Consider the following 11017-nt stretch of genomic DNA (forward strand, 5'->3'; position numbering starts at 1 on the left):
GGTCTGATATTCCCATCTCTTTGAGAATTTTCCACAGTTCGGCATGTCCACACAGTCAAAGGCTTTAGCGTAGTCAAGGAAGGAGTAGTAGGTGTTTTTCTGGAACTCCCTTGCTTTCTCTATGATCTAATGAATGTGGCATCAAACAATATAAATTTATTTTCTCATACCTCTAGAGGCTAGAAGTCCTCGATCAAAGTGTCGGCTGGGCCGTGCTCTGTCTGAAGGTTCCAGGGGGAGAGACTCTGATTCTTCCAGCTTCTGGTGTTTGCTGGAAAACCTTGCTCATGGATACATCACTCCACCCTCTGTCTCCATCCCCACTTGGCTGTCTTATTCCTGTGCGTCTCCACAGCGTCTTCTCCCTGTGTTTGCCTCTGTAGCCAAACCTCCCTTCTCATAAGGACCTCAGCCTTATGGGACTAGGACCCACCCAACCTAGCGGTCTCATTTTAAAAAATTAATTATTTTAATTGAAGTAGCAGTCTCATTGTGACTTGATTACATCTGCAAACACCCTTCAACACATCTTTTGGGGGGTACACGAGTCAACCTATCATGAGAGGGGAGCAGAAAGGTGGGTGTTTTTGTAGGGTTCACTGTGCACATACCTGCAGAGGAGACAGGCGGCTGCTATGTGCCTGACTTCTGGGGCACGAGAAAGGGTTCTGGGCTCTCTCCACACCCCCAGGACCTGCTTGCTGGTGCAAAGCCGTGGTGACACCATGCCAGATTGTGGCTTCACTCTCATTCTGCCCTCCGCTGCCATGCCCAATCAGTCCCCACCTAGTCATTTACCTGGCATTCATCCTTTCCTTCCTGTGTCTGTTACCACTGCCTGAATCCAGCTCACTAACATCCTCTCCTTTATTGCTAGACAGACTGCTTACCCCTGACCCCTTTAGGTCAGCCTCCATCTGGCCATCCCAATGGGATTGCTTCTGTCTCGTACCTAAAACCCAAACAGCTCTCTTTGCCTCTAAGATAAAGTCTGAATTCGGTCTTTCATACACCTGATCATCAGTCCAACCCCTCCCCCTCCCTTCTGCTCTGCCAAAATCATTCTAAATCCCACGCCTGTGCACTGCTCTCTCCACATGGAGCCCCTTTCTCTAGCTCATCTGTCTGAAGACTCTTATTCATCCTTCAAAACCAAGTTCAACATCACCTTCCCTCCTGCTGCTGCATACCACCCCCAACCCAAATTGACTTTTCTCTGATTTATTTGATTATAGCAGATCACTGGGGCCTCTGAAGGCAGAACTTTTATCTAATTCATCTCTCTGTCTCCAGGACAGAGATGCTTGTGTAGTTAAATGCGTTGGATAAAGAAAATGTGATATACACACACACAAAATGGGATATTATTCAGCCTTTGAAAAAAGAAAGTCCCATAATTTGTGACAATACAACGAAGCTGGAGGGTATTGTGCTAAGTGAAATAAACCAGACAGAAAAAGACAGATATAGTATGGTATCAGTTATAAGGGGAATCTTTAAAAAAAAAAAAAAAGGAATTCATAGAAACAGAGACTACATAAGTGGTTTCCAGGGGTTGGAAAGTGGAGGAAATAGGGAAAGAAGGGTAAAATTTTTCATGTATTAGACAGATAAGATCTGAGAATTTAATGTGTAACGTGGCGCCCGTAATTGTTAACTCCATATTATATAATAGAAATTTGATGAGACAGTAGGATTTCAAAGAAAGTGAAAGTCGCTCAGTCATGTCCAACTCTTTGTGACCCCATGGACTATACAGTCTGTGGAATTCTCCAGGCCAGAATACTGGAGCGGGTAGCTGTGCCCTTCTCCAGGAGATCTTCTCAATCCAGGAATCGAACCAGGGTTTCCTGCATTGGGGTGGATTCTTTACCTGCTGAGCCACCACAGAAGCCATCAGTTCAGTTCAGTCGCTCAGTTGTGTCCAACTCTTTGTGACCTCATGAACCACAGCACACCAGGCCTCCCTGTCCATCACCAACTCCCAGAATCCACCCAAACCCATGTCCATTGAGTCCGTGATACCATCCAACCATCTCATCCTCTGCTGTCCCCTTCTCCTCTTGCTCTCAATCTTTCCCAGCATCAGGGTCTTTTCAAATGAGTCAGCTCTTTGCATCAGGTGGCCAAAGTATTGGAGTTTCAGCTTCAACATCAGTCCTTCCAGTGAAAACCCAGGACTGATCTCCTTTAGGATGGACTGGTTGGATCTCCTTGCAGTCCAAGGAACTCTCAAGAGTCTTCTTCAACACCACAGTTCAAAAGCATCAATTCTTCTGCACTCAGCTTTTGCCATAAGGACTTCAAAGTTCTCATCCAAAAAAAAAAAAAAAAAAAGAATGTGAGGTGATGGATGCACTAATTAACCTGATGGGGGAGAATCTTTCCACAATATGTATGCATATCAAATCATTATATATACCCTTTATATATATATATATATATTATACCCTTTAGGTAGTTTACAATTTTATTTGTCAATTATTTGTTGTTGCAGCTCTTCAGTTGCTAAGTCGTGTCCAACTCTTTGCGACCCAATACAGTGCAGCTTACCAGGCTTCCCTGTCCTGCACTGTCTCCCAGAGTTTGCTCAAATTCATGTCCATCGAGTCGGTCATGCTGGCTAACCAGCTCATCCTCTGCTATACCTCAATAAAAAGCAATACAAATAAATGTCTGTGTTAAAGCAGGTATCCTTGGTAGAAGTAGCACAGAAACTGCGTGTTCCTGCATTATGTCTGTGGTTCCTCGCTGACAGCTGAGCCTGCCTGGATGTGGTGTGTGTAGGAAGACTCTGAGGGTATCTGAGCCTAAGGGTGTGGGGATGAAAGCGGTGAGGGAGGAAATGATCTCAAATTCTTCCTGGAACTGGAAATTCTACTGGGGGCTTGTCTCTGTCAGATGAGGTTTTGCTGCAGTTTCCCAGAATGATGACTCAAAGCTTGTCACTGTGCTCCTGTCTGGGGTGTGGAGGGTAAGCTGAGGACTTGGAAGGGATTCAGGGGTCCCTTAGTTAAATTGGGTCAAGAGGTGTCCATTCTCCGCCCTCCATCTTGGCAGTGATGCCACAGAAAGTGGCTCCACTGTGATCCGACAGCCCACAAAGAGCAGAGATGAATTACGCCTTTTCTCTCCCACTTTAAGTACTTTTCTGCAAACCATGTCTTTTAGATTTGAACATTTGGTCTTGTCCAGACTGGAGGAAAGACTGCAGAACCAACTATCTTTCTGTATTCTGGGAAGTGCTGTCTGAAAGGGTAAGAACCAGGGTGGGATGGGGGCAGAATGGGAAGGAGTTTCTAGAGGGAGGGGATATATGTATATTTGTGGCTGGTTCATGTTTTTTGGACTTCCCTGGTAGCTCAGACGGTATATATTTGTGGCTGGTTCATGTTTTTTGGACTTCCCTGGTAGCTCAGACGGTTAAGTGTCTGCCTGCAATGTGGGAGACCTGGGTTCAATCCCTGGGTTGGGAAGATCCCCTGGAGAAAGAAATGGCAACCCATTCCAGTCCTCTTGCCTAGACAATTCCATGGATGGAGGAGCCTGGTGGGCTACAGTCCATGGGATCTCAGAGTCGGACATGACTGAGCGACTTCACTGGTACTGGCATGTTGTGCTGTGTGAAACCTACCCAACATTGTAAAGCAGTTATCCTCCAGTTAAAAATATTAAAATAAAATAATCCACTTTATGAAGAAAAACAAACAAAAGGGTAAGTACCACACAGGAAATTCTAGAATTTGGAGACTAGAGAGCTTAGGAGGTCATCCGGTCGGTGGTTGGTTTTAATTCACTTGGAGAAGGGAGCATCCCAGATCCTTTTAGAAACAAGTTTAGGGTTTTTAGAAAAAAGTTTAGGGTTCTTTCCTGAGAAAAATGTTCGTAAGCACGTGCCAAAAGATTTTCACATGTACTTTGTGGCCATTCATGGAAGGTCTCAGGCTGTAGATGAAGATTCCCTGCTTCTGCCTTTTTTTGGAGCTTTGGCTGCCAGGCGCCTCTGGCTTGGTTGAATCCTCTGATCCAGGTATTGGCCCATCTTAGATTCCTGGAACTGTCTTAATAATCTACATTTGCAGATCATTCACTGTGTGCTAGGTGTAGTCCTCAGGGTTTTATGTGGATGAAAATCATGCATCTTCACAAGAACTCTGTGAAGCAGGCACCTTGAGTATCATACCCATTTTACAGATGACAAAATGGAGGTGCAGGTAAATAAGCATCCCACTAAAGAGACGCAGCAAGTGGCAAACGTGAGTGTTTTTTCCAAGGTGTCTGACTCCCAAGCCAGAATTCACGATGGGAAATACCATCTTCCTCTCTGTCTATATATTTCTGGCCTCACTCTAAGCTGCTTTTGTGCTTATTTTTAAAATACTTTTATTGATTTATTTATTTTTGGCCATTCTGGGTCGTCGTTGCTGCACCCAGGCTTTCTCTAGTTGCAGTGTGAGGACTTCTCACTGGTGTGGCTTCTTTTGTTGGGGAGCACAGACTCTGGCCTCAGGGGCTTCAGAAGTTGTGGTGCATGGGTTTCATTGCTCTGCAGCATGTGGGATCTTCCCAGACCAGGGATCGAACCTGTGTCTCCTACACTGATAGGCAGATTATTAACCACTGGACCACCACGTCAGCCCTGTCCTGGCCTTTCTGTGTGCACCTGCCCCAATCCCTACCAGGCGAAATCCTATTCATCCTCTAGCACTTGGTTCTGGTCCTCCTCTGTTGTGCCTTTGCTGGTTCCTCGCTGCTCTCCATCACAGGGTGTTTGGGCATCTTGCTCTCCTTCCCTGTTCTCCGTCCATGGACTTTCCTTGGGCGCCCACTCTGGACAATGCCCTGGCTGCAAGGCTCCAGCGCTGTGGAGGTGGGTGGGACGGCCAGGCTCACAACTCTTAGTCCCAGGGTCTAAACCCACGTTAAACTCATCATCACAATGCCCTAGAGCTGGATAATGTGAGAAGAGGATGCAAAGATAGTCCCAGGGGCCTGGGTGGGCCTCCTGGAAGAAATAGTATATTGCATAGTGTTTTAATTTTGTACTAGCATATAGCTGATTAACAAACAATGTTGTCACAGTTTCTGGTGAACAGTGAAGGGACTCAGCCATGCATATACATGTATCCATTCTCCCCTCCCTAGATCACATACTTTTGTTCATCTTATTTTCCCCAGCATCTAGCGAAGATTCCAGCTGAATCTTTGTTGCATGAAGAACTAAAACCCCATGTTCAAAAATATCCACTTGTTCATTCATTCTCCATTCCTCAGCATGCCCATGCATCGTTCAGGGCCACCGTCTGTCACAGTTTCTTTCTCCTTGGCATTTTCTGTTGTCTTTCTTCCTTTCTTACTGCTGAAGGGTCTGCTTCCACTGAATAAGAGGTATGGTGTCTACAGTGCGTGGTGTTAGGAAAGCAGTGTTACCGTCCTTCTCTGGTAATGATGCTGTTCTTACTCATCTGGACTTCTGCCTTCTGAACCGCCAACTTAGCAGCGATGAAGCTGAACTTCCATTGTTCAGACACAGATTGGAACAATGGCTTCCAGAAGTCTGGAGGGAAGCATATGCCCTCCAGTAATTTGGGGTGAACATTACTTAGACCTCACCTGTCCGAGGTAGAACCCTATGGGCAGCTGCTCTTTCACCAGCTGATGTTAAGAGCAGTTGGGGATGGACCTGCTGGGGACAGGCATTAAGTCTGCAAGCTGAGGAATGGTGTTCCTGTTTTTAAGTTTGCAGAAAGTGCCTGTAATACAGTCCGGGTGGTGCTCAATGGATCGTTGGAGAACGCCTTTGATAGCATGAGGTACTTGTCTCTTTGCCTCCGGTGGGTTAGGGCTAACACAGTCTCCTACTGGCTCTTTCGCCTTTAGAAGAATATACTTTTCATGTCGACCTCAGGACTGAAGATGTGGGCTACAAAAGGTAAAGTGTTGTATTCTATGGTGAGATTTTGTCTTTCTAAGTCAACACTTTTGTCCAGTGTCTCCGTTGTTTAAAATTCTCTAAAGGTCCTTGCATGGGGTCCAACGCTTCCTCTTAGCTTTTTGAGGCCTGCTCTCTCTCCTGTAGAGCTTCCCAGGTGGCTCAGTGGTGAAGAATCTGCCTGCCAGTGCAGGAGACACAGGAGACATGGGTTCAATTCCTGGGTTGGGAAGATCCCCTGGAAGAGAAAATGGCCACCCACTCCAGGATTCTTGCCTGAAGAATCCCATGGACAGAGGAGCCTGGCGAGCTACAGTCCATGGGGCCACAAAGAGTTGGACTCAACTGGCTGAGCATGCCCGCTCTCTCTCTCCTAACACCCAGTCCTGCCCATTTCCCTTTTGCTCACCCTGTTTCCCCACATGACCTGTCCCCTCCTTCCTTCTGCCTGTCTAAAGTCTTCTTGTCCACAAACATCTGCCCAGGACTCCTGTCTCCTTCCTGGACAGTATGGATCCCAGTGAATCTGCTGCTGAGAACAGCAGGAGCTCTGCCATGCCTTTGGCCTGCATTCCATCTTTGCAGGCAGTGTCAGCAGTTTATTGTCATGGTTAAAAGCAGGGACTCCAGAGGTCATGACATCTTACCTGGGTGACCTTAGTAGGGCCCCTCTAGTCTCTGTGTACCTGAGGAGGTGCTGGTGATGTGAAGATGGACTGGGAGGGTGTATGAAAAATGCTGAGCCACATGCCAGACAGAGGAAGTGCTGGTTGAGTACCTCCTTTCGCCCACACCAGTGACTCTGGTTTCACCCTTGCTTTCCTTTGCTGACCCCCTTCTGCACTTACAGGTTCTTCCACATTGCTTACCTTTCCAGTCTTGCTTCTCCAACCTTTCCCTGGATAAGGCTGATTGAGATGAGGGAACATATATTAATGTGCCCCAGGGGCTTCCCACGTGGCTCAGCAGTAAAGAATCTGCCTGCCAATGCAGGAGATGTGAGTTTGATCCCTGAGTTGGGAAGATCCCCTGGAGAAGGAAATGGCAACCCGCTCCAGTGTATTCCTCTCCATGGGCAGAGGAGCCTGGTAGGCTACAGTCCATGGGATCATAAGAGCGGGAATAACCGAGTGACTAACGTGCCACCGCCGGGCACTCCAGATGCCCCAGATGAATTTTCCTTCTTTCCTCTTTTTTTTTTTTTTTTTTAATATTTGGCTACCTCCTGTCTTAGTTGCAGTTGCCCACATGGCATGCGAGATCTTAGTTCCCCAACCAAGGTTTGAACCCACGTCTCCTGCACTGCAAGCGGATTCTTAACCACTGGATCACCAGAGAAGCCCCCTCTTGTCCTCTGTTAATGTTTGAGTCCACCAGGGAGCCTTTGTCCTCTTGTCTTCTTCTGACCCCAACCTTTCAGGCTTTTGGGTGCAAGTGTGAACAGTCCAGGATTTTGTTATCTGATATTAGGGGCCCAAGTACTTGTAACAGGAGTGGGGGAGCCTAATGAGGAGAGCTTAGGGCTGGGGTCAGAACAGGACATAGGGGTCTTTCAACGACATGCTTCTCAAACTCACTGTGCATGGGGATCACCTAAGAATTGTTGGGCTGCTGGCTCTGATTCAGCAGGTGGCGGTGGGCAGAGATTCTGCAATTCTAATGAGTTCCTTACCTTGGTCTAAGCGAGTGTAAGAGAATTGTATCTTCTTGGAATAGCAAGTGTGTAAAGAATCAGCATCAATGCACAGATGAAGACCCTTATTTTGAGAATCTTACTTATTTGAGGTCATCCTGAATAAGTAAAGGTGGCTGATTCTGATGCCAATCATGGGTCACTTCCAAACGGTAGGTTCTAACCAGTGACACCCGGCCCGATGACTTTTCACAGGGGCTGTGGGTGCTCCAACAATTCAGTCTGGGGTTAACAATGTTCTGTGTCTCTTCTCTCTTAGCACATTTGGACGAGTGGAAGCCCCTAACTTGAGGCCACAGGTTGAACTAGAGGCTTGGCTGGTACATGACACTGGAAAACCTCCCAGGTATGTGTTACTACTCTGTACTCCTGTATATTCTCAGGCTTATTTCAGGAATCAGCCCATGAAAGAATCCACAGTCACAGGGATGAATGCGCTGAGAAAAGACTGGCTCAGGAAATGAATGGGGCCTTACTCTACCTTTACCCTATCCCAACATAGCTCAGCTGGTAAAGAATCCGCTCAGCAGGAGGCCCAGGTTCAATTCCTGGGTTGGGAAGTTCCGCTGGAGAAGGGATAGGCTACCCACTCCAGTATTCTTGGGCTTCCCTGGTGGCTCAGCTGGTAAAGAATCCGCCTGCAGTGTGGGAGACCTGGGTTCGATCCCTGGGTTGGGAAGATCCCCTAGAGAAAGGAAAGGCCACCCACTCCAGTATTCTGGCCTGGAGAATTCCATGGACTAAGTCCATGGGGTGGCAAAGAGTCGGACACGACTGAGCGACTTTCACTCACTCAACAGTCTCTTAATTGTATCTCCGTGGTAGGTCTCTACCTAGTTCACACCTTTGACTCTGCTGCGGACCTGTGAGCTCTCTGAAGCTCCCTCCACTTCACGTCTTCATCCGATAGCCTTGCCCAGGGCCCGCCTCCTGGAAGAAATCAAGCCAGCTTGTGAGCTCTTGTTATTTTAACACTTTCTTTTTTTTTATTTCCCTCCAGTGACTCATGCTCTGGCTCCTCTATAAGGAAACTGAAGTCCATCTTAGATGGAAGAAATGTCAAATTTAGATGCATGGATAATCTCAGGTAACTGATGCTTTCCCACCATGTGCAGATGCTCTTCCCTTGGGCCTTGACGGCGGTCTGGGTGGTGACCTTCAGTGAACTCTGCCCCTCCCCCAGCTTAGCCGAGAAACCATTTCCAGCCAGTGGCCTTCTGATGTTCCCCCGCCCTGGTCCTCGTCCTTCCCCACGCAACTCTAGCAGTGATTTGCTTCTAAAGGTGCCCCAGGTTTGAGGGCATCTTTCCTGCTTTCCCATGTGAGAAGCGTGACCCAGAGCTCCTGACTTTCAGGGGTGTAGAAGCACATTTTGCCAAAAGCAAAGGATTTATAAAAGCCTTGTGACTTGCCGTATCTTGCAGGTGAGGTTTCTTTGGTTGGGTTTCAGCTGTAGATGCCTAACACTCTGTGGCTTACACACAGACACAAACAGCTCAGCTCACACCCAGGTCAGCTCCGTGGGTGCCTAGCTCCTCTAGACACCAACACTCAGATCTGCTCAGGGAGGCTTTAAGCAGACACTCACAACAGACAGGAGGCCTGACTTCAAGCCTCCACATTTATTCTCCTTAAAGCCCACCGCCCTTTCCAGGCTTCAATCCATCATCTATAACACTGGAATGGACTGGGTGATTTCTAAGACTTCCTAGCTTGGCCCCCCTTGACTCTTGATTTAGAGGGTAGAGGGTAGAGCAGCAGCTGCAGCCATAATCTCAAATCATAAAGAGCAAGCTTTATGGTTTTCTAATTTAAAAAATGTAGAATCCTAAAACTGTTTACCCGTAACACATATTCACTGGAGAAAAGTTTAAATTACAGATAGATATATATTTTTATTTTTTTTCCTGGTTTTCAAAAATTTTAGTTATTTGTTTATTTTTGACCGTGCTAGTCTTCGTTGCCATGTGGGCTTGTCTCGAGCTGTGGTGTGTGGGCTTCACACTGCAGTGTCTTCTCTTGCTGTGGCTCCCAGGCCCTAGGGTGTGCAGGGCTCAGCAGTTGGCGACATGAGGACTTATTTGCTCCACGGCATGTGGGATCTTCCCAGACCTGGGATCGAACCCATGTCCCCTGCATTGGCAAATGGATTCTTATCCACTGTACCACCAGGGAAGCCCCAAGTATATGTTTTTTAAAATCACATGCGACTCTGTTATCATAACTGAGACCCCTCACTATTTTTAAGATGGGTGGTCAATATTTAACTCCAGGCAGAGATCTGTGCCAAAGCATCTTTGGAAATTTTCCCGTATATGACAGATAGATGCAGGACAGACAGTTCCTGTTGAATAGATGCAGAGAGAAACACTTTCTCAAAGAATGCTGAAGCTGAGATGCTTCCCATCACTTCCCTGTCACCACCCTTTCCCACCAGCCATGTCAGAAAGGCAGGGGGACAGATTCAAGGAACATTCGCTGGTGCCTTTGTCTCTCCAATGACCTGAATTCCCCATCAGCCAGCTGGCTTCTCTCTGGAAACTGCCAGAAAATAACACAAGCTTTCTATAGTGGTTAGGTGGGAAAACAGAACAAAGGAACAGCCATAGAAGAGACATGGCAGACATCTGACCAGTCTGAGTTACTCAAAGATCTTTTGCATTGAGAGAATGGAATACGAAAACCCAAGACAAGATTAGGGAATGTAAGTGAGTCATTCACAAAACGCTTTTAATCTCTTTCTTACATTAGCCATTCACCTTTCTTTTTTTTTTTTCATGAAGAGCCCAAACTGTAGGTTCTGGGTGAGCTCACTCATCCTTCACCTTGCAAAAATAATTAAGCATACCTTCCCACCTGGACTTGTGGACTGGCCTGCATAGGAGGCCAGCACCTGTCACTCAAGCATCAGTTCATGTGACCTTAAACTTGGGGACCATATTTGAAATCACTGCTGGTTTGCTCCAACCATGAGGTCATGATATATTCAGCATAACCAGACCCTCAGGGTCCCCTGTTGTATCTAACAGTTCCCTATTGTATCGAACTGTTGTATCTAACAATTTGATGACTTTGCAAGAAACTTGCTTGTCTCTGCTGCTGCTGCTGCTAAGTCGCTTCAGTCGTGTCTGACTCTGTGCGACCCCATAGACGGCAGCCCACCAGGCTCCTCCGTCCCTGGGATTCTCCAAGCAAGAATACTGGAGTGGGTTGCCATTTCCTTCTCCAATGCGTGAAAGTGAAAAGTGAAAGTGAAGTTGCTCAGTATGTCTGACTCTTAGCGACCCCATGGACTGCAGCCTATCAAGCTCCTCCGTCCATGGGATTTTCCAGGCAAGAGTACTGGAGTGGGTTGCCATTGCTTGTCTCTAGGGGAGCTCAAAGTGAATGTC

General features: G+C 47.0%; 1 protein-coding gene across 1 annotated transcript in view; it reads left to right on the forward strand.

Moving 5' to 3' along the window:
* Nucleotides 1-11017, forward strand: part of CD38 (CD38 molecule) — a 68154-nt gene that overhangs the window by 42481 nt on the left and 14656 nt on the right. The window contains exons 4-7 of the mRNA XM_019963120.2: nucleotides 3172-3257; nucleotides 5740-5813; nucleotides 7885-7971; nucleotides 8626-8712. Of these exons, the coding sequence (XP_019818679.2) occupies nucleotides 3172-3257; nucleotides 5740-5813; nucleotides 7885-7971; nucleotides 8626-8712 (334 nt within the window). The remainder of the gene's footprint in view (nucleotides 1-3171; nucleotides 3258-5739; nucleotides 5814-7884; nucleotides 7972-8625; nucleotides 8713-11017) is intronic.

This window comes from Bos indicus, chromosome 6 (genome assembly GCF_029378745.1).
Source record: "Bos indicus isolate NIAB-ARS_2022 breed Sahiwal x Tharparkar chromosome 6, NIAB-ARS_B.indTharparkar_mat_pri_1.0, whole genome shotgun sequence".
In the NCBI taxonomy this organism is placed as follows: Eukaryota; Metazoa; Chordata; class Mammalia; order Artiodactyla; family Bovidae; genus Bos; species Bos indicus.